The sequence below is a fragment of the Cryptomeria japonica genome, chromosome 6 (assembly GCF_030272615.1).
Source record: "Cryptomeria japonica chromosome 6, Sugi_1.0, whole genome shotgun sequence".
In the NCBI taxonomy this organism is placed as follows: Eukaryota; Viridiplantae; Streptophyta; class Pinopsida; order Cupressales; family Cupressaceae; genus Cryptomeria; species Cryptomeria japonica.
The window spans coordinates 404183620-404208515 of record NC_081410.1 but is presented as its reverse complement, the minus strand read 5'-3'; the positions used below and the strand labels follow the sequence as shown (position 1 = coordinate 404208515).

General features: G+C 36.2%; 1 protein-coding gene across 2 annotated transcripts in view; it reads left to right on the top strand.

The window, feature by feature from the left end:
- The window catches only part of LOC131065841 (uncharacterized), a 69155-nt gene that overhangs the window by 2735 nt on the left and 41524 nt on the right, over positions 1-24896 (top strand). For both annotated transcript variants that reach the window (XM_058000481.2, XM_058000482.2), the window contains exon 2: positions 22673-22800. In XM_058000481.2, the coding sequence (XP_057856464.2) occupies positions 22798-22800 (3 nt within the window). In that variant the 5' untranslated portion in view covers positions 22673-22797. The remainder of the gene's footprint in view (positions 1-22672; positions 22801-24896) is intronic.

Sequence of the window (24896 nt, the reverse complement as noted above, 5' to 3'; positions counted from 1 at the left end):
TCTTGAATTCTTATCTTCTTTGGCCACGGGTGTGTTTGATTTTGGATTACATTACTCCTTTATCTTTTCCTATGGTAGTTATTTGATATCTTTTCTATTGGTCACATCCTTTCAAGGATTCCTTTTGGAGTTCCTCTCTCTTTCCATTTTCCATCCCTTTGATGCATAACTTCCTCACATAAGGCAAGCACCAAGGAGATAGTGCCACAAATTATCAAATAAATTCATCCTTTCTTTTTTTATATCCAATTTGAAAATTTAAAATTTAAGTGTACCTTGTTGTGTTGCATATGGTCTAATCAAGGTCTCAATAACAAAACCAATGTTAGCAAGAAAATGGGGATCATAGATTGAAGTTCTGAGCCCTAAGTGCTTTTTTGTGTGTTGTATTTATACCTTGGACTCAATTATACAAAGGGAGCAAGGAGTTAATCCAAATAGAGTACTAATCAGTTAACCGAACATAAAAACATATAACATAACACATCACATATAAAAGTTTAGTATATTCTTATTATCAATGTCAATCAAGTATGTTCATTTCATCCTTATATCTCCTATTACATCATATATATGTATCCCTTTTATCTCCAGTATATGTTAATTCATATTCCTATATGCACATCCACGATACATCCACACTTTATTACATATATCTAATAGATGGGACATGATCCATCTATTCTATCTCTATCTTAGATGACGCCTTTTGGGTCTTAGGCTTCACATGCTCTTTGTGATAGAATGTGATAGGTTTTCTTTCGATTGTGTTTGTATGTGCTCCTTTCCTGCCAACAATAGGCTTGATGAAACTCTAGATATAGTTCGCACGACACAACCAATTGTCATTTAGGATCAATTGATCTCTTGGGCTTTCTTTGAATTTGATTACTTTTGAATACTCTATTGGTGGCTAATAACCATGTCACCCAATGCCTCTCATGTTGGAGTAATTATAGTATTCACCTAATTAATTATCTAATTAGGCCCCTTATTACTATAGTACATCTTAAGCTAAACTTAAGATTGCTTTTGTATTATTAGATTGAGTTAATTATATGTCAAGTTGTCTCAAGTTGTATGATTAAGACATTTGTCATGCTCTAACTTAATTTTTTCGTAGGATTTTCATCTAGAGTTCTATCTATATGCTTATATAAGCATTCATTGTAATCTATCCAATCTATTCAATTCATTTATAGGTTAATCTCAATATCAATTTCCTTTTTGGATCAATTCTCTCTCAAGGTTACATGGCATCAATCATGACTTCTCTAGAGATGTGATAGGTGTTTTGGTTGTAGGTGATTATTGGGAGTTGGGGAGTTAGCTATCAACTCCAACATGGTATTTAGAGGAGTTTTGTAATTTTGAGACATCTTGCCTTGTGTTGAAAAAATGGCTCATCTTGGAGCAAAATGGGCATCACCATTAGAGTGTCCAAAAATATAAGGAACGATTTTTGTGTCGTCAAAATTTGAGTAGTTGATTTTTTAGAGAGCACATGATTTGAGGCAAAAATCCAACCATCAGCAAACAATCGGTGCACTTTGGAATATATTAGATTTTGCGATTGTGTTTGGGAGGCTTATAAACAAACAAATTCTAAAATGTTTGTCACAAAGTATCTAAAATTCTACAAGATTCTAAAAGTATCTATGTCTCAAAAAGCAATTGCGACCACCTACTAGGCACTTTGGTCGAATCTAGGAGATTGCGTTGAAACTATGCATATGCAGTGCTAAATTACATTTGCGTTGCCAAATCCCACGATTATGTCACGAAATTGGCAATTGCGTCACTTTACCAATGCTTGTGGTGAAAGCTGTTAGGAAAATGGTGTCTCAACCACTCTTGTGAGGGGGTTTGGGGGCAGTGTCCCTGAAAGCCACATTCTATGTATAATTTATCATTGTAAATCTTGACTGTTTATCATTAGGTCATTTGATCTAACAGTGGATATTTTGTGTGCTTTGATTTGCCTATAAGGCAATCTTATTTTATGAGGGCATTGGGTTGGGTTATGACTATGTATTGTGATGTATTCTACGAGTTTGATAGTTGTTGAGTTGCCTCTAGATCTCCGTTGGTGATACTCCTATGAGAAGTTTGCTCTACAAGTATATTGTAATCTGTTGTTGATTTCTAAATAATATGTTGGGGGACTTTTGGAGCATTGTGATGTATTCTAAGAGTTTGATAATTGTTGAGTTGCCTCTAGATCTCCATTGGTGATACTCCTATGAGAAGTTTGCTTTGCAAGTATATTGTAATTTGTTGTTGATTTCTAAATGATATGTTGGGCGACTTTTGGAGTATTTGGTTTTTCTTTGGAAATGGCTTTTTCCATGTAAATCATTGTGTTGTCGTATGCATGCTATTTATGTTTATTTTCTTAAGTTTCTGTAATTGTTGTTAAGATTTGAAAAGTTTTGCAATAGCCTCCTTTCAAGATTAGTGTAGAAAGTTGTTCTACGACTTTAACTTTCTTTCAAGTGGTATCAGTGCTTGATCACTTTTGGTTTGAGTTGTGGGTTGTTGGGTGTTTTGAATTAATTCAGATTTTAGTGGGGGCTTGTAAGGTACTTTGTGTTTGTGTTGCACCAATTTTCAGATGGCAAGTTTGTTAAGGAGAATAGAGGTGGATAAATATTCTCAAAATAATTGAGATTTGGAATTTGAAGGTGGAGGATCTATTAATAGATTGAGATTTGTGGGATTCTATTGATGTTAGACCTACAAATCCTATTGCGGTTGCTTAGTATGATGTTATGGTCTATAAAGCCAAGGGTCTAATTATATTGTGCTTCATAGACTCTATTTTACTCAATGTCCATGAAGAGTCCTCTACAGAGGAACTATGGAAGAAATTTGGTGAGATGTATGAAGTCAAATCTTTCGTGAACAAATTTTATTTCTTGAGAATGGAAGATGGTGGATTAATTACATACCACAAAGAAGCATTTAATTTATTGGTGGCTCAATCGACATTTGTTGGTGTCAAGATGGATGAGGAGATATGTTAGATCTTGCTTTGTTCTTTGCTTGATTCGTGGGATTCTCTTGTGATGGCTATTGGCAAGCTTTTGTTATTATGAAGACTAAAGATATGGGTTCATCACTTTTTGAAGAGATGAGGAGGAAGGTATCCATCAATGCCAAGGAGGATTTAAGTGTTTGTAGAAGACCTAAGAAAAAAAGGCAAGAAGAATGAGAAGCATAATAAATCCAAGTCCAAGGGGAGATTCGAATCTCTTAGAAAGTCCCAAGTTATTTGTTTGAATTGCAGTAAGATTGGACACTCCATAAGGAGTGCGAAGAAGAAGAAGAAGAAGAAGAAGAAGAAGAAGAAGAAGATGGTGATGTGTTCATGCAACCTTGGCCACTCATGCGGGTAATGATTCATGGTTAATTGACTCAGGTGCCTTTTTTAATATGACCTCTAACAAACAAAGATTGGTTTTTTGAATATGAAGAATTTGATGGAGGTAAGGTGTACTTGGATGATGATTCTCATTTATATATTGTTGGCCATGATAAAATTAAAATCAGGTTTTCTAATGGTAGAATAAAAAGGATTAATGATGTGTTGCATATTCTTGGACTAGCATGATATTTGTTATTTATGAGGGTGTGCAGGTATTCTTTTTTGATGTAGGATGCAAAATGATGAGAGGTGCTATGGTGATTGCTGGAGGTGTTAGATTTGACACATTGTATAAATGAATTTGTTGGAGTGTAATAGTACTTATGTGAAATAAATTTGTGAATATTTTGTTGGAAGAGGTGAGGGTTTCACCTTCAGTAGATGGTCATGGCTTTTAGGTACTTAAGGGTATTCTTTACATTAAATCAAAGTTACCTGCATATAAGAGTATGTTATGGCCTCAAAGATTTGGCCACATTAGAGATTAGGGTCTAAGGACTTCAAAAAATAAAACTTCGTTCTGAAAGTTTAAATTATTGTAATCTTGACTTTGATTTCTGTGAGCATTGCATTTATGGAAAACAAAATTGTGTTCAATTTTATTCGAGTTGTCATAAATCTTGTGGTGTGTTGGATATTGTTCATATGATGTGTTTGGTCTTGTAGATGTTTCTTCCATTGCAAAATCCACATATTATGTTTCATTTATTGATGATTATTTTAGGACAAATATATTTTCTAAAGAGCAAATTAGTAGTTTTTAGTCAATTTAAATCAATGGTTGAGTTGTATACTAGAAAGAAAACAAAATGTTTGAGGACTGATAATGGTGGTGAATTTTGCTTTAATGATTTTGATAGATTCTATAAAGATAGTGATATTAATAGATAGAAGACAACTTTCTACTTCACAACAGAATGGAGTTGCATAAAGAATGAATAGGATGATGATGGAGAAGGCGAGGAGTATGTTGAGTGGTGTCGGTCTAGAACAAAAGTTTTGGGTTGAAGTTGTTACCATTGCTTGTTTTTTGATTGACAGTTCTCTTGCATCAACTTTTGTTGATAAAACACCTATGGAAGCATAGTCGAGTTATAAGCCTTTATTGAGACATCTTAGATTTTTTGGCTTGAGACATATGCACATGTGCCAAAAGAGAAGTGAACAAAGTTGGAGAACAAGACAATGAAATGTATTTTCATCGGATATAGTTTGGTGTGAAAGGATACAAGCTTTGGAACTTTGTTGCGCAAAAGGTGATACATAGTAGAAGTGTTATTTTTAGAGAAACTAATCGTCCTTTTGTTACATTACAGATAGAACAAATTGAAAAGGAAGATGTGATTCAACTTGTTTCTATGCCTAAAAAAATTGAACCCCTATGGAAGCATGGTTGAGTCATAAGCCTTCATTGAGACATCTTAGAGTTTTTGGTTGTAAGACATATGCACATGTGCCAAAAGAGAAGTGAACAAAGTTGGAGAACAAGGCAATGGAATGTATCTTCATCGGATATAGTTACGGTGTGAAAGGATACAAACTTTGACACTTTGTTTCACAAAAGGTGATACATAGTAGAAGTGTTATTTTTTAGATAAACTAATCCTCCTTTTGTTACATTACAGATAGAACAAACTAAAAAGAAAGATGTTATTCAACTTGTTTCTATGCCTAAGAAAATTGAATTGAGGCCCCTATATAGACAAGAAGTTGAGGAGAGCTCATCTAACTTTGAATCATCAAAAGAGGAGGAAGAACCTCCAACTCAGCTTGTTTGAAGGTTTATAAGGCATAGACAATTGCTTGAAAGATATTCACCTAATGATTGGAGATGTATTATAACTTTGAATACTAACATAGATGAACCTAGATTTGTAGAAGAGGGACTAGATATGAATGATGCGAAATCCTAAAAAATTGCTATAGATGAAGAAATGACAACTTTGAAAAAGAATGATATATGAGATCTTGTACCATTTCCTAAAGAACAAAACCTTGCTGATTGTAATTGGGTGTTTAAAAAGATTTGTTCAGATGGAGGTGTTAAGAAGTATAAGGCAAAGTTGGTTGCAAAAGCCTACTCTCAAGTTGAGAGTGTTGATTATGGTGAGATATTTTCTCTTGTTGCAAAAGTGACATTGGTTAGAATTTTGCTTTCTATTGTTGTTGCTTATGAGTTAGAGGTTGAAAAAATGGATGTGAAAACTACTTTTCCTCATGGTGATTTGGAGGAAGATATTTATATGAAACAACCAGAGCATTTCAGGGTAAAAGTGATTTGTTTTGTAATTGAAAAAATCTTTGTATGGCTTCAAACCGAATCCTAGGATGTGGTACTAAAAATTTGATAAATGTGCTAAGTTTGAAATTTGTTATAAATCAAATAGGTTTGTTTATACTTCATAATCATTTTGATGGTGATAATTTCCTATATGTTGCATTATATGTTGATGATATGTTATTCATTGGTAAATCAAGGTAGAATTTTAGAACTGAAGTCTCAATTTGCTTCTAAGTTTGAAAGGAAAGATCTTGGTGCAACTAAACATATTCGTAGGAAGGAACTTAGAATAGATAGAGTGAACAACAAACTATGGTTAGGATAAAATAAGTATGTGAATTCAGTTTTATAGAGGTTTAACATGCAAAATTATGGACCATTATATGCTTATTTTATGGTTGTAGCAAAGTTATTTGCTTCAAATTGTCATACGTCCCCATCAGAGATGAAGACATGAATAAAGTCCCTTACCAAAGTGCAGTTGGAAGTTTTATGTAACGGCCTGCATTAGACAAGACTTTACCCAAGTAGTGGGAGTTTTTTCTAGATATATGTCTAATCCTAGTAGACTTCATTGGGATGTAGTTAAAAGAGTATTTAGATATTTGAAGGGTACATCTGCTTGCATTAGACAAGACTTTACCCAAGTAGTGGGAGTTTTTTTTAGATATATGTCTAATCCTAGTAGACTTCATTGGGATGTAGTTAAAAGAGTATTTAGATATTTGAAGGGTACATCTGCCTGCATTAGACAAGACTTTACCCAAGTAGTGGGAGTTTTTTCTAGATATATGTCTAATCCTAGTAGACTTCATTGGGATGTAGTTAAAAGAGTATTTAGATATTTGAAGGGTACATCAACATATTTTTTGTGTTATCATGGTAATTTGATAGGAGACAAGATTTCTCTTGATATTCATGGTTATATGGATTTATTAATTGATATTAGAAGATCCACTAGTTCTTTATGTGTTTACTTTATTTGGTGGTGTAGTGAATTGGATGAATAAGTGACAAGATGTGGTTGTTTTGTTCACTACTGAAGTTGAGTATCTGGCAGCTACTCATGCTTGTAAACAAGCTGTTTTTCTTAAGAGACTGTGTTAAAAAATTGGAATAAAACAAGGTGCAATGATAGTTTATTGTGATAGTCAAAGTGCAATTTGTCTAGTTAAGACCTTGACATTTCATGTTAGAACCAAGCACTTTGATGTTCAGTATCATTTTGTCAAAGATATGGTTGAGGATGGCAGGGTTAGGTTGGTTAAGGTAGAGACTTTGATGAATGTCGGAGATTCCTTAACCAAGACTGTGAGCATATGGAAGTTTAGATGGTGTTCGGAATCTATGGACCTCATAGCCCCTAGCAATTAATTTATAGTGTAGATATCTCTCTTTGTTGTTGCAAGGTGTTTGACAAGTGAGAGAATGTTACGAAAATGCCGTCTTAACCTTGCATTCACATAATGTTACAATTTATACTGAGTTTACATTTGAGCACGGATTGGTCCAAAAGATCCCCCAAAGCTACTTATTGGCTAAATAAGCATGCCAGTAAATGTTTGTTGCAAGATCATGTGTAGATTTGAAGACATTAAAGTTTCTTTTTTAAATTTTGTTTGAAAATTTCAAAGGTGATTTTGAAAGTCTTAGAGGTTTCGAATGGGCTTGAAATCGGTTGTAATCATCATAGCTGGTTATAGCTTGATAGAGCACTTCACGAGCTTTGCAATGTTTTAAATGGTTCATCAATTGGACACTTGAATCAAAGTTATGACCTCTGAAAAAAGTCAAAATGTGTTGAACGCATCAATGAGCTATAAAAGGGACTTACACGTGTTGGTGCGTTTTGACATATAGGGCATCTTGGATTGGAGATAAGTTGTGCATTATTTTTTTGGGTGGTTTTTAACTCATGGTTTTGTAATACTGTTTGGTTGTTTCATGTATTGTATCTCCTATTTATTAGGTGTGTTAGATGGAGGTTGTGGGTAAGAGTCTTATAGCTATTGAGTTACCTCTAGATCTTTGGTTGGTGATACTCTTGTGAGAAGCTAGCTTTACAGGTATATTATATATTGTTGTTGATTTCTGAATAATATATTGGATGACTTTTGTAGTGTGGGGCTTTTCTTTCGAAAGAGTTTTTTCCACTTTAATCATTGTGTTGTGGTATGCATGCTATTTATGTTTGTTTTTGTTATGTTTTTGTGATTGTTGAAAACATTAGAAAAGTTTTGGATAACCCTCCACCCTCCTCTCAAGGTTAGTGTAGGAAGTTGTTCCGCTAGCACAACTTCCTTTAGTTCCTATCCTTATTTTCTCTCTCCTATGGAAGGGACATCTATTGTACTCATGAAATAGAAGTAGTTATTGGGGGATCACATTGACTCCTATCCTCCTCTCACTAGTGCAATTATTTCGTTTTCTCTTTTTTGGAAAGGAGCTTTTTCCTATGCGGTTTCCTCCTTTTCTTTAATCATGAAAGATTGCATTTGTGTGTACATGGGTACTTACTCAAGCCTTGTAGTTGGGACCCATCCATGCCTCTTTTCATGCATTTGTGAATCCATCATTGCATTTATCATTAGGTTTAGAGCTTCTTCCTAATTTTATCTTAAAGGGGGTGTTAAAGAATTCAAATAATCACCTAATTAATTGTCTAATAAGGTCTCTTATTCTATTTTATTACACTTAAGCTAAACTTAGGAGTGCTTTTCTATTATTAGATTGAGCTAATTGTAAGTTGTCTCGAGTCATATGATTAAAACACTTGTCATGCTCTAATTTAATCCTCTCCTAGGGTTTTCATCTAGGGTTTTGTCTTTATACTTTTATATTTTTTGGGAGCTATGGGGTTAGCTATTTGTGTCGTAAATCACACCCCCTGTAATTCCACGCTACATAAGTGCCTTGGCTTTACGCTAATTGGAGAATTTCTTCATCGCTTTGTCCTTTTGTCCATTTCACTTGCCTCGTTACCTTTTGCTTTGTCTTTTTCTTGACTCTTTTGGTTGATTAACTTCTAGATGCGTGCATGCCACATAGATGTTTGCGTGCTGCGCTAGCATTCCACAAATTTGTAGGCCGAAGGTGGTTGTTGAAGCTTTACACTTGTGCTTGATAAAGATCATAATGTCTCTTCCCGTGGCCACCAATGTCACTTTTGTTCCTAGTCTTCATATCTTGCCTTGAGAGCTTTATTTTGGCTCTTTATGAACTCTATTGGCTTTCTATTGACTCTATGCATTCTTTCTAGCTTTATCTTATTGATTTTCTAGCACTCTTGGCTCTCTCACATTGTAAAGTTCATGTTTGAGACTCAACATTTTCACGCTTTGAGGAGGGCTTCATGCTTCTTCATTTGGCAAGCTGTCCGCTTTGGGTGCGGAAGGGGAGTTCTCTTCTCACTATTATCTCCATTAGCATACTTGTTATTACATTTACTATCTATTCCGTTTACCATTTTATCTATATCAATCTATCCTAGCTGCTCATTGAGGTGGAAACACCAAAATGGGGGTTTGACTATGGCATACCTCTAAAACATAGACCCAACATTTTGTTTTCTTGCTTGTGTGCATGTTACTAAGAGGAGTCTATTGCTTGAAGCTTCATTCGTCGATTGGTTGTAAGCTTGCTTCTTTTCGTTTGTTCATTTCTCTTTTATTTAAGTATATTTAGTCTTCTTTTTGTTTTCTATCATAAGTTTGTTTAGTTTAATTTATATGGAACATGTATCTGTTACACTATAATTTTTATATGAAACTCTATACTTTGTTTGTACAAGACGCCAGCCTGCTGTGCTGTCGTCCACGACCCATGCGTGCCTCCTCAAGTAGAGAGCTAACAGATGTCCTCAAAAGATTTTTGTGACCTATCCCATGTTATTTACGGGGCACCTGACAACTTTTTGTTTTGTGCGTATTCTAAGTGGAGAGGTCGATTAGTGAGTCCTTGAGAGGTTGATATTTGCTTGTTGGAGTGGTTCACTTTTCTCCCGCTATATTTTGGTGAGCTTGACATGAAGCCGGTATTGTGTAATTAACTTTAAAACATCTAAGCATTTCCTTAATTATTATTTTATTATCATTCGCCAAACTTCATTTCTGCATCATCATACCTTGAGTTGAGTGGTGGCTCATTTGTTAACAGTGGGGAGCTTGCTTCGTTATACTTCTCGACAAAGATAAGCAATCACTGTCATAGTTGTGATGGTTGGTCCCACATGCCAAGTTGATGTTATTACGGAGTTCCTTTTTACCAATGGTTTACATAGGGTGAGATATGATGAGTGTCATGGCTTTGTTCACACGCATGGTGGGCTATTTGTTCCCCCTTTGGGTAACACCATTTTGATGGTCCTTGTGGGACACAAGGCAGTGTCTAGTACGGTCATTGTCATTCTCAAGGTGGATCTGTTCCGGGTTAGGTTGGGCATCCCCTGGCTGATCACTATGGAAGCAATCCCCTTGGTTGTTCACAAATGTCTAAGGTTCCCTCACAAGGGCACAATGCATGTTGTCTAGGATTTTGGATTTCAGTTGTTCATTGCCTCTGGGGGCTTCTCATTGGATCATTTTTGGCCTGCTCTAATTGGGCTTATCTTTCCCCAATGGAGACCTTCTATATAAGGCTTACTATAAATACAAAATGGGGGAGTTGGCTTCTACATTGGTCCAACTTGCAATTTCCTTATCTCTTGCATTGATTTTTTCTCCTCTTTCCCTATATGCTTTTGTGTTGTAGCGGGTTGTATCTTTTGTCCCTTCTTCATCGAGGGCTAAGGATATACCTTTTCCTCAGGGAAGACCTCCTTGCCTACCTAGGACCATGCAACTCCCAACAATGTCTTGTTCATAAGGCCAAGGAAAGACACCCATGTTGTCGACGTCTGAAATCCAAACTTTGAGCTTTCGATCCTAGCTGATATCCCTCGTCTTGCCTAGTACAATATGTTGATTTTAAAGCAATCAGATGTTAATTCAATCAATTTGATTATAATCAGACCGTGTATAAGCAGTAATAGTAAGAAAACACAAGACACAAGAACAATAACAACAATAAAACACAAGACACCGATACCCTGGGAAAACCTCCCTCCTGAAGGTGAAAAACCCAACCTTTAAGTGTGATATGTATTATCTCAAATATGGATAGTTTACAAGACTTATCTCAGATTGCAGTTCAAGAAATCAGTGATGGATGCAGCCCTTCATTAACAGCAGATGATAAGCCGAAGCAACAGAAGTTTGGATCTGATTTGCACAAGATACCTTGAGATGAACTTTGACAACTTCGCTATATTCAACCTTGCATAATCGCCTTGCACAAGTTCGCATTAGAGAGAATCGCTGCTAGGAGAGGAGATAGGAACATATAAATGTGTTGTATATTCAAATGACTTCATCTTGGAGTATTATATATCAACCTTAGGCGCTAATTACCCTCAGGTCGACTTGCATGAATAATAATATATTATTATTGTATATTCCCATGTTGGACATTTGGGTCCAGCCCAATAGTTGTTTAATTGCTCTTGCACGTTACATTTTGGGCCCCGCCCAATGACACCTTGTATTGCTTTATCACGCTTTGGGTCTAGCCCAATAACTTATTAAGATGACTTTCACGTTACATTTTGGGTCTAGCCCATTGGCATATTTACATAGAGGATAATACAAGTGTATACAATAGGTATCCGAGCTAGCTACAATTTCAACACAATAAGGGTAGGCGTTCACCTCGAACTTGTCCATCACCTTTGTCTCCTACATCACAGCCCTTGAGGGCGCCCCTTGTTCCTTCGATTGCTCCACAAGCAAAATGAGAAAGGGTGCTTGCGGTTACATCTTGCTTCATCGGTTGGGCCTTCTCCTCTGCCAACAACAACTCTTGAGGCCTCTCCCGTGGAGCATGATGCTGTTGAGCCATCTTCAACTTTCACTCTTGGTCCCCATTTATACTGGAAGCAGCTTGTGCATGATTGCAAGTGTCGTCGGTGAGTGATGGGTTGGGAACGCGAGGCTGCTCTAAAGGCTACAAATGGTTTGTCGGTGTTTGGTTCTGTCATTCCTGTTGCATTTTTTGCCTTCTCCATCTTTTGTGCTATTTCTTGTTGCTCTCGGGATTGTCGATGCGCCTTGTCCCAAAAGGGTATAAGTTTTCATTGCTTCCTCCTTGGAGCCACCTCTCATCATTTCCTTGCTTGATGTCCACCCATTCTCCCATTGTGTTGAGATGTTGCATACATAGGTTGTGTTCAGTGTAGCGTTGTTTGCTTCGCTTGCCTTGAAACTTCATCTTCATCAAAGCTTTCTTGGGGCATTGAAACCCACTACGGTTGATTGAAGGCCTTCATCTTTGTTGAAACTAACTGAAAGTTTGAGCAGGTTCTCGTTCCTAAGTTTTGTTGTCGGAAGCTAGTTTCGATGCCCTCTTTTTTTGTTTCTTTGTCTATTTCAGTGATTCTTTCGTTATTTGCATTTGTTTGCATCATTGAGAAGGTTCCACATTCTTCAGAGTTTGTCTCCGTCCCTCTTCTGGAGGTTGGCGGTCCGACTTCCGTTTTGTTGCCTCGGGTCAAGTCACTTGTCTCTTTTGTTGAGGGGCATTTGTTTGGCTCTTTAATGGATATTCCGACATTGCCTACGATTTCAAGCGATCGTTGACTCTTGTTGACTCTTGCTTCTTAGGAGCTTTGGGATGAGGATGTGGAAGCTGCATCATCCATAAATCGTCATTGGCAAAGCGCCAGGTGTTGCCCTTAGGGTTGTTCCTCTCCGATCTTGCCCTCCCTCCTTGTATGATCATGATTGGGAGGATGGTGACCTAATGGGGGACGATTACTAGGACAATCCCCTCCTTATCTTGTAGATTAGAGCATTCTTGTCTGTGTTCCCTTGTGCTTGCTTTATGTGTTTTGTGCCCCTCTAAAGGATCCAAGTTACTCTATTGGTATTTGGAAACATGGGGTGTGGACTGTCTTTATGTGTTTGTGATATCCTAAAGGACCCAAGTCACTTTTAGGTGCTTGGAAATAGGAAATTATCCATCGTAAGCTTCCTTGCATTTGTTGATCTTCTTTCTTCTATTTGTTGTATCTAAGCTTCCTTCTATTTGTTGCATCATCCATAACTCTCGTTGTTGGCAAAGCGACAAGTGTTGCGCTCACGGTTGTTACTCTTCGGTCTTGTCCTCCCTCCCTGTATGATCATGATTGCGAGGATGTGAGCTAATGGGGGGCGATTACTAGTATGGTCTCCTCCTTATCTTGTATATTAGAGTATTCTTGTCTGTGTTCCCTTGGGCTTGCTTTATGTGTTTGTGCCCCTCTAAAGGATCCAAGTTACTCTGTTGGTGTTTGGAATCAGGGGGTGTTGACTGTCTTTATGTGTTTGTGTTATCCTGGAGGACCCAAGTCACTTTTAGGTGCTTGGAAACAGGAAGTATCCATCATAAGCTTCCTTCTATTTGTTGTATCTAGATTTTTGACATTCAAGGATGATGCAAAGCATTGGGGGTATCTAGGCTCTCTTCCATGTTGACCCGATTTTTTATTTTATCTTTGCCTTGTACCTTCATATCCGCAAACTTTGAGACCATGATGAGTAACTCATATGCAGCCATATGCATTATTTAATTTTACTACTGTGAGTTCTTTTGACATTGAACTATCAGATCTACCTATCTCTATGTTTTTGTTGATGTTGTGGATTTTATGTGTCATCTATTGCAAGGTGGCATTCCATGAAAACATCTAGTTACATTGACGTGACACAATATCTCTTCTCCTTAGAATGACATGCATTTCAAACATACCATTCTAAGGGGGGGCTATCATATCTTTGCATTTGCATCTTAGTATCTATTTATCTAATGATCTTTATTTTATCTGTTGGCTTAGTGGGGGCCAAATCGCTTGATCTTTATTTTATTTTTTGCCTTTGTGGGGGCAAAACCACTTGATCTTTATTGCCTTTGTGGGGGTGAATCCACTATCAAATCAATCTATGGTTGGTCTATCGTATGGCTATCTAGTATAACATATCTTGCTATCCATATCAGCAAAATCTTTTTTTTTTTCATCTCAGTGATGACTATCTTGTTATCTATGTGTTTGATTGTATCGTTTTATCAAATATTTTGCTTTTTCATCTAACATGTTTGTCTACAATTGACATGTTTGATGGAACAACCTTGCAACATCTCACGAAGGTTCAAGTCTTTTCCCTTGGGGCAACTATGCACGGTTAGAGGATTCTACTTCCCCTTCGTATCTCGATAAAATCTAACTCTTTTTACTTTAGCTCACATCTTGTGATAATAACATGCTTGCTAAAGAAGGGGCAAAATGTAGTGTCGTAAATTGCACCTTGTGTAATTCCACGCTATATAAGCACCTTTGCTTTATGCTGATTGGAGAATTTGTTCATCGCCTTGTCCTTTTGTCCATTTGGCTTGCGTCATCACCCTTTTCTTTATCCTTTTTCTGACTTTGTTGGCTGATTGACTTGCGGATGTGTGCGCACCACAAAGATGTCTGTGCTCTGCGCTAGTGTCTTGCGAATTTGTAGTTCGAAGGCACCTCTTCCTATGGCCACCGACATCAGTTTTGTTCTCAAGCTTCATATCTTGCCTTGAGAGCTTCATTTCTAGCTTTATCTTATCTATTTTCTAGCACTCCTGGCTCTCTCACATTGTGAAGTTTGTGCTTGAGACTAACCATTTCACGCTTTGAGGAGGGCTTCGTGCTTCTTCTTCTTCATCCGACAAGGTCTCCACTTTGTGTGTGGAAGGGGAGTTCTTCTCTTCTCATTGCCATCTCCATTAGCATACTTGCTATTACATTTACTATCATTTACTATCTATTCCGTTTATCGTTTTATCTATCAATCTATCCTGGCTGTTCGTGGAGGTGGAAACACCAAAATGGGGGTTCGACCATGGTGGACCTCTAAAACACAACCCCAACATCTTCTTTTCTTGCTTATGTGCAGGTTGCTGAGAGGGGTCTATGGTTGGAAGCTTCATCTGTGGACCAGTTGTAAGATTGCTTCTTTCCCTTTATTCATTTCTCTTTTATTTAAGTATATGTAGTCGTTTTTTGCTTTCCATCATAGGTTTGTTAAATTTAATTCATGTGGAACACGTATCTGTTACACTGCATTTTCGGTATAGAACTTCATACTTTCTCTATACAAGACACTAGCGCGTTTCTCTATCGTCCATGACCTGCATACTTTCATGTGGAACACGTATTTGTTACACTGTATTTTCGGTATGGAACTTCATACTTTGCTTGTACAAGACACTAGCGCGTTGCGCTATCGTCCATGACTTGCACGTGTGCCCTCGTGTAGAGAGCTAACATAGGTACTTCAAAGATCTTTATGACCTATCCCATGTTATCTACATGGCACCTAACAATTCTTCGCTTTGTGCTCATCTTGAGTCGAGAGGCCAATTAGTGAGTCGTTGAGAAGTTGATATCCACTTGTCAGAGTGGTTCAGTTTCCCCCCTCTACAACTATCAACTCCAACATCTTGCACCTTCTCAAGTCTCAAATTCATTGTGTGTGGTGTGATTTGGGTCTCAACATCTTAATTTTGTGTAAAAAATAAGTTAGTAACTTATTAAAATGTAAGTAAATATGGCATAAATTAAATAAGTAAATTAATATGATGTTTTTTCACAAACATTTTCATTTCTTCACCCTCGATGTATACAGATTTCACCCACTCTATTTGAGTGCTAATCGCTTGCATCACCAGGTTAAGAGTGTATGATGCATGGTGTCCAAAATGTGTGCATATCTTTCTTCAAGAAAAGCATCTGTAGCCCATGCAAATTTTCACATTGCTTGTGATCACTTGGACAACATTTTTAGGACCTATTGTTTTTATATAGACTCAATGAGGATTTTAGAAATGAATTTTGCATCCTTGATTTGCCCCTTACAATCAACTGTCTTAAAAACAAGCCTTAAAGAAATTGTATCCTTGAATTTTGCATCCTTGATTTGAAGGTAAGTTATAAGTTGGGTCAATTTGTTAATGGGATTATCATTGTCTTCAACAATATAATCGATGTTGAGTGGAACTAATGTGTTTTGTTGGTGAGTATTACTCTGTTAGGTGATCAATTAATTTCTTAAAGAAAGCAATACTTTATCGTTTTTGGCATGGGTGGTGCTAGGTTGTCATAATTTAGTTGCTGGTTAATCTTTTCTTTCTTTTTAGTTAATGACCATTCATATTCATTTTGGTGCATTTTCTTGGGCTGTTGATGATTGATGGTTGTGGACAATGTTCAAAGGGACACTTGGAAGTACCGATGACATATGGGAATCAAAGAGTTGTCATTGGTAGGCGATTGTCATTTAGTAACAAAGGAATCTTTTGTTATGTAAGAACCTTGCTGGTTCTAACTCTCCTGAAATACTATTGTTGATGTGTTTTTGAATTTTCAAGGTTTTTGAACAATTTTAGAGCAAAAAATAACACGTGCTAGGCAAGAATTGCACATAGAAACAAATTGAAATGAAATTGAGAGCAACTGCAACTATATTTAATGAATAAGATAACTGCTACAATAAATTCTATTGCTAATTGCATACCTGTAGGTCCTTAGATTATTTTAAATGAAGAATTCTGGAGTTTGTTAGCCAAAACTGAGAAACTGACCAAAATTGGTGTACAAGTCCAGAATGTGATTTCTCTGAGCCAGAAAGTTGATGGAATAGCCTGAATAGGCTAGGCGTAGGGAATCGTGCACTCAAAATGCAAATTAGGGAGGCGTTTAAGCCTCCAGCCAAAAAATGTCCTTCCTGGAACCCCCACGTGGTAAGCTTAAAGTGTACGACCAACAAAGGAGAAGTGTATGATTGCCTTTATTGAATTCAAAATGCTGTTGTTGAGGCGTCTAACCTGTATTGCCTCCTTCCTTATTCAAATTTTGCAAATAATTATCACAATTAACTTCTGGTGAAGCACATAAAGACTTCTGAATGAAGCCCTCTCAGTTTGCAATAGTTCAGCTGATCTTTCATAGCCTCAAAATCACATATCCATGAAGAATGAACATTCTTCAATAGCAAACCCTCTGAAACCTTTGACTCAGACAATCCACAGAGAAATAATCAAGCAATGTCAAATAATCAATAATAATCCATGAATTTGACATGCTTTGCCTTATAACACCCAAAAGGCATGATTTCCAAGAAAGTATGCCCTATTGCAATTTTAAATACATTAAAATGTATTTATCTTACTTTTCCATAGTTAAAATTCATCTTAGGCATACTTTATGATTTAAGTGATAAAAAATCACTTTATAACATTTAAGTGGCTTTAATATTTTATAAAGTCACTTAATGACTTTATAATATTCATATAAGTTAATTTAATAACTTATCCACTAAAATATTAATATCTCCCTCAATATTTAGTCTTTTGATGTGTCATCTGAAGTTGGAGTCAACACTGAATAACCCCCATGTGTCTAGGTGCTTTGACTAAAAATAGCACTATTGCCAGATTGACTTACTATAAATAGTATATCCCTCATTTGAGCCCACACACTGACTGCTAAGGCCCTGGAATTGAACCCAAGGCTGAACTGAAGAAGTGGAACTGCCGCTGAGACTCTCTATCCAAAATGTTAGCCTATGCGAGTCCAAAATAATAGGCTAACCCATCAGTCATTGAGACTGACTAGAGTGGGGACATTACATGTTCGCCATCAAGGAAAGATTGCGAAGGAGTTCAAGATCAAAAAAATGATCTCGTGACTAAACATGGATGAAGATAGAATTCATACCTTATGGGAACAAAAAGGAATTGAGCTAGGGAAGAGAAGGCTGTTATTGAACACAACAAAAGAATAGTGAGAAGGGTAGAGAGCTAATTTTCAATCTATAGTTCATGCATTGAAGGCACAAACTATCATTAGGGCTTGATTTGAGTGTGTAACCCATAGCAGCAAAAATCATTCAGGGAAAAAATCGGCAAACCAAAAGCATTAAGGTTTTTTGAAAAAATCAGCAAAAATTGAGAAAAAAGATAAGATAAAAAATTGTGGAAAAAGAGACAAGTTATTTTTTTTAAGAACTTAAGGGCATTTCCATAGCATAGAGAATATAGAGAACAAATGAAATAGAGTTTAACCCATGAATTGTAGAAAATAATTTTTTGTTGTTTATATTCATATTGCTGATTACATAGGCAAATATCTAGTTAACTTTTTAAGAAGGCAGTCATCAAATACACCAAATAGTTGTCTTAAGTCTGTGATCAAAGATTAGCTAAGTCTATGAAGTAGCTGAGATCAAAATTAATTAGATAGCGAGATCCAAGACTTTCATTGTGATTGAGGCAAGGAGGTTTCTAGGGGTAGTTCAATATTTGAGAAAGCTTATCAAATCATATTCCGTAGTTGCAATGCTTTATATTCCCTAACGTCAATTAGTAAGTCTTTTATATGTGGTAGAATTCAACAAAAGGCATTTGTTTAGCTGAAGTAAAAGATTAGTAAGCCATTGGCTTTACCAATACCTAGCTTGCAACTACTATTGTAGGTAGAGATTAATTTTAATGATTATGTGTTGGAGGCTGTATTATTACAAGTATGTAAGTTTGTTTTTTGTTGTTGCAAAAAATTGCGATTATACCCGATTAATCGTGAATCTTGGAGCCAGTCGATTTATTCCTTGAAAAAATCCCAATTCATGAGCATTTAAATCATTTTACTCTTCAAAACAACCACACGAGCCAATTGAAGCATAAAACTATTTCTATTTGCAATGATAAAAAATATAATGTCCTTTTTAAAGACTTACAAAAAATTGAGAAGGTAAATTAAATGTCATTCCAATCCTTTTTAGGTCTAATAAGATGGGGCTAGGTGAGGGACTCCCGATCATCCCATGTAGAGTAAAAGTTGCATTTTTGTTGCAGACCATGATGTTTTGATGCTCACATATGGCAATTTTAGTTTTGTTCGGAATTGTTCCCAATGGGGTGGTAGTGCTCGAGTATTCTGGCATTTCGCTCTTTCCAAAGGTGGCATCATATCATTGCAGGGATAGCTTGCTAGAGTCCATAGCAAAGTGAGCCTTGGTTATTTATTTGCCAACTTTTGAAAATGTCATGTACATTGTTTGGCAAGGGCCCTTGCCAATTCAACAATTTTTGAAATGTTGTCCAACATATGTGTGCGAAGTTGCATTGGACAAAGAGGTGATCAGAGGTCTCATCGTTGGTAAAACAAAAGGGGCCATGGAAACCCAATTTTGTGAGTTGATCACTTGTAAGAGTGTGCTTGTGAAGCACAATCTAGGCAAAAGTACTGGTTTTTGGTAGAATATCTTGACTCTAGCAAATCTCGATTGGCCAAGGGCAGTGTTCGTCATTCCAAGTTGTCACTTCGTAGCCCGATTTGGTTGAGTATTCACCCGATTTTGCAGCACACCAGACGATTTCGTAATGCCTAGTGGTGATTTCAATATGCCTCTTATTGAGTTCTTTCATTACTATTTCCTTGCAGTCTTGTGCAACCATATCAAAGGGTTTCCAGTTAAATGTGGTGAGGCCATTGGAATAAAAGATCTCCATGTGATCTTTGACTTTTGTGTCGTATTGATCTTCAATGGGATGAGCAAAATCGGGAAGTTCTTGTATGATAGAGAGAAGGGGTTACTTGTTCCTGGAGTCCACCCAGAATGAAAGTATTTCCACCATCAGCAATCTTCCACGTTAAATGGTTCGTAATTACTGGTCTGCACTTGCACATGAAATTCCATATGGAGGATCCGTGGGGAAGTAGGGTGGTAGTTAGAATATGATTCGAGGAGTGTTCATCTAGGTATTTCTTTTCGAGTACTTTGCATCACATCGCCTCGGGGGTTCGGTACATCCTCCATACCAGTTTTGCTCCATGTTCCGAAGTTGGATGTCGCTAATTCCAATACCACCAGATTGTTTGCTCATTTTAACCTTGTCCCAAGCCATTAGGGGGAAGATTTTATACCTTTAGATGAAATGTGGACCAATGCATAGAGGGACCATGAAGATGAATGGACATGAACATGGATTCATTAGGAGGATAAAAAACTGCATTGATTAGATCATGATGTCTTTGGAGAACGGATTCTTCTACTAGAGTAACTACTTTTGCGGTGTAAATATGCAGTATATTTTTTTTGTAAACAGCCATGTATTATCTCCTTTTATAGGGTAAAAATGCAATTTTCCATCCTGATCACGAGTCTATTTTTTTTGTAGTATTTTTACTTGATTAATAAAATTATGATTGCTGCACCATTTGGAATTTCAAAACAAGCATATCTACATGATAGATATTTCATTGCATGACATTGTATGGACAGTGTGATATTCTGAATTTGTTTGTGGTGTGTTTAATGAGTTCAATTGCAGGGAGACATTCTTTAATGGTATAAGAGCTTATCTTTTAATGGAGGACCAAGAGGATGGAGGACCATTCCCATCTCTTGTTAGCTTCTTGCTTGGTGATGGGTAGATTGCATGAGAGCAAGTTTTTTTAAATAATAGATGATTTTCTGTTTTCAGTTTGGTGTATGTTGCAGTTTTGGCTTTCTGGTGTTAAGTGTATTCCATTTTTTTTGAGCTTTAATGAGGAGTGAAGATGGTGTGAATGTTATCATTTTCCCTCATGACTGCTAGAGGGAGAGGTTTAAGGTTTTGGTGATTGGTGGTTCATGGTGATTAGGCCAATGTGAACTGACATATGTTTCTTTCAGAGGAATGGAGAGCAAAGTGGTGATGTAATCATAGCTGGAGGTGAACCTGACTAGAGGTTCAGGGTCACTGTGGTTGAGCAATGTTGCTGTTTACTTTGCATGAAGAGTATACATGGTTAGAGTCATGCTGAATCAATTATTTGCGTTTCATGTAAAAAGTTGTGTAGGTGTGTTTTTCACATTGTCAAACTGCTTTAGGGTCGTGAAGTATTTGTGTGTACAGTTTATGTTGTAAATCTCTTTGGATATTCAGTATTAGAACTGTTGTGATACCTTTGCATATTATAATCCGCAACACATGATGTGTGGTTGGCTCTGTACCTTACTATTTTCAAGTGATTTCTTAACAATGTCAGTTTTAGCTTAAAGTGGCTTATTGTTAGTCTTGAAGGGTAACTATAGTTTTTCTCTTTGCATATATGGTATATCTTTACTATTTATTTTTGGAACTAGGTCAATAGGAGATTTCTTATTCATCGTATTAATCGTTCAATGGAACCAAGGAGGAGAAGTGAACGATCCACTAGCGGGGATATACCGAATGATGAATTATGGTACTAGCACAGTAAATATTAATGTTTCTAGGCTGCTTTATAGGATTTGTTAGGCGTGAGAAAATGATACTAACTAGGTTTGAAATGTTCTTTTCCCACTAAAATTTACTCTAGAGCTCTGCACAGCATCATTCCGGTACAAAATTGAAACATTGTACTTAGCTTGAATCTTATTGATTAGACTTGTCCATTTAGGTATCAAAGCAGGATTGGCTATAGCATTGCTATCTTATCTGCTGTGATGCTGATGAGTATAACACTAGTTAGTCGTGGGTCTAGCCTGTTTTTTGAATGCTCAGATCATGTGGGGTTAGTAGCTGAATTCTTGGATGAGGGGCCCACTGTATTATAAAGAGCAAACACATTTTGGGTTTAGTCACCCATCTTACCATTTTTAAGTAATATTCAGTTTACCGTTTAGTTAACATGTTTAGATTCAACATGTCATGGCTGCTTCAAAGGATTTGGTATGTAGAATAAATATGTTTTCAAAAGTTTGATTTGTTCAGGATGTGAAAAGAGTTCAGAAGTCTGGAATTAAAATATAATAAGTAAAATTTATCTAGTCATTGAAAAGTTTGGATTGACTTGGAAAAGCTGGATCCATCCGGATTCGGTTAAAAACAAATCCAAATATTTTCTCATGTCTTCTACAGTCTTTCTCTTTGGCATTCTGGAAGACTGTATTTGTTCCCAAATGCAGAGCTCATTCTGCTCTTGGAGTTGGCCTGAATAGGAGACCAAACCTTCATAGCCATATGGCAGTCTAGTGATTTGTGTCCAGCATGTTTGATCAATGAGTTGCATTAGTTCTAGGCAGTCTACTGTTATGTTTTCAGCATGTTTGATCAATACGCTGTGTTATTTCTAGTTGAGGCTTTTGTATTCCACAAATTTGCTAGTTCCAAATGTCTGTTTCCTGATTTTGACCTTTAAATTTTCTTTTAAAAGCCCACTTTTCTAAGCACACATCAATGAGATATTTGTATAATTATTGGTTTAGACGCTGTAAACTTTCAATTGAAAGTTCTGATTTCATTCTTTCTATTATTCTTAGGATATAGTCACTCTTTCAGTTTGTTATTAGTAGTGATCAGGTACACACAGCTTTCTGATGTGACTGCTAGCCCACATGTCGTCTTTTAAAATAATAGCTTATATGAACTGTCCTTATCAAGGTATGGGGTTTTCTCTTACTGTTCTATACATTCAGCAACGGTAAAGAGCAATGTTTCGTATCACTAAAATCGCTATCATGTTGTTTGGGGACACTCCTACCCATTATTCCTTAAGCTATATATGTTATTATAAAACTATGAACTGCTGTGGTAAATGTCTAATTTTTTGCCCCTTCATTCCATGCTGGTTTTAATTTCTCATTTGAATGATGTACGTAATATTTGTTTACTGTATTATAGCTATAATGCTAGAACAAATGATCTCTGTCTTAATTTGGAATTTACTGGTTAACTTAAAAATTTACTAGTGCAGGAAATGATTTACATGGTTCATTTGCCATGCAAAGTTTAATGCAGCTAATTAATAATTCTTTTTTTGTTTTGATCTTGAGGTTGATTTCAATTGCATTTTTTAAATCACAATCTAAATTACTTTCTTGTTTTTTTGGTAGGTTGTTTCACTAGTGGTTCAAGAAACCAAGAAAGTTAGTTATACTTGTTATTTTGCTGATTTGAAGACAACAGATGAAAAACCGACAAATTTCGTAACTGGCTTTCTCTAACAGTAAAGGCAGCCATGGTAAGGAAAGAAGCCCGCCCGTTTCTGACAAAACAATATTCTGATAAAAAATCATTTAACTTGATAGAATTATATTTAATTCTTTTCCATCCAATGTTTTGGATCCCTTATAAATCCAGATATATGTATTGGCAAATAAATAATACAAATTATCCTGAACATGGGAAGGAAAAATTCTAATCACAACTATATCTTGGTCATTGATATTATTGTATACTTAAATTTTATTGTGCTAGTGGTATATTATGTTTTCTAAAAAGTTACTATCATAGCTTATGCTTTTAGCATTTGCTTGAGTTATAGTTAATGTATCTATGCTGGAGCTCTCTTTTTTATGTATGGTTTAGTAACAGGGAGGTTATAGCTTATGTAATCAACTCTCATTTCTTAGGTTTGCTATTTAAATCATTAACTAAAGTTATTATGTTATTAGCAGGTACAATTTTTCATTTCACTTTTCGTTCATTATTTAATGTCTTGGTGGTGTGGTTGTAAATTTCATAAAAGGTTAAGATAATTTGGTGCATGAGACCCATTAACCTTATAGATTGTTCAATTTTACTCCTTCAGTTTCAACTTTCAACCTTACGGTCAAGTCTGGGAGTAAGCTGAATTTTGCCAACTCACCTATATAACCAAGTTAGTAAGACAAATATGAAGCAATTGTTAGATGGAAAACCCATCTTGTTTGGTCCCTTTGTTTTGGCAATACTTTTGGTATGCAATGTTATGTGTATCTTAGTGGTGTAACTAACTGATTGAATGGCTTGCATGGTTTAGTGTATCCTACATATGAAACACTTAAACAAAGGCAATATCTTCCACTTAACAATCAATTCATTATAATCACTTTGTATTCTACATAGTGATGATCTTTATTTTGGTGTCTCTTGACACCTGCACATATTGTGTCCTTTCTATGCTTGTGCAGTTTGTTACCTATTTTTCTGAATCTCACATGGTATCAAGATCAAAGATTGAAAAACCTTAGGTTTCTGTTCCTTGTTGCTGTGAATGTGTATATGGAGAAGTGGTTATATTTCAGAAGATGTTGGGTCAATATTTTAGTTCTTTGTAAAATGTCAATTTTATTGAAAAGAGAGGTGTAGCAAAATTCTTGGGCAAAGGACTTTTTTCTTATCCTTGATCTGCATTCTTTGCTGACTTAGGAGAAAGCTGTAGCTCTTCCAAAGAGGATTACGTCTGTGTGATTCTGGTAGTGTAAGGTTTTGTTTTGTATATGATGCAAAATGAGATAACAACTCTCCACTCTGCAATTTAGAATCTCACAACACAAAACTCAAAACAGAGGCTCTTTGTCAATTAACACTCAGTTTGTAACAAAATAAAATCAATCTGCATTTAATACATACACACATTCAGTATTCATAAACAAAATGACCATTGTAAGGCCTCTCAGTTCTGCCATTCTTTACCCAAATTCTGTCTCCTCTCTACTCCTACGCAGCCACTCAGCCTTCTCTTTTCTCAATGCAGATTCTACTCTTTCTCTATGCAGGCCACTTCTCATTCTTGGCTTAATGCCCACACGCACACTATTGGCTCATGGCTCTCCTCTCATATCGCTGCCACTGTTCTTCTCTAATTATATTGCATCACTCTTCTATTTTGCATCGATTCATATTTTCAAGTCTTTTCACATTTTCTGATTTCCAACGTTTCACTTTTTCTTCTTTATTCGAATCCTCTTTTACATTATTTAAATATCTAACTCCTCCTTTATTGATCTCTTTGCAAACATACACGACAAATCATATTTCTGCTATCTGCCGTGCACTTGAAGTCGAATGGTCATTTATATTAAATTTAAAACATAAACTCTTTTGACAGTTTCTAAAGCCTTTTCAACACGGCCATTCTCTGCATACATGCCAAGTCTATGCTCCACATCTATCGAACAACATCCATAAAAAATCTATTCTGGTCGATTCCCTATTCCAAATCCCCTGTTTTGGCACATGTTGGTAATACTGTAGAAAAGTTGTTGAATCCGGCATTGCACACAACTGCATTAGCTTAAAATTCTCCAAGGCCTTTTTGACAAGCCCATTTTGTGAGTATCCTGCAATCTTTGA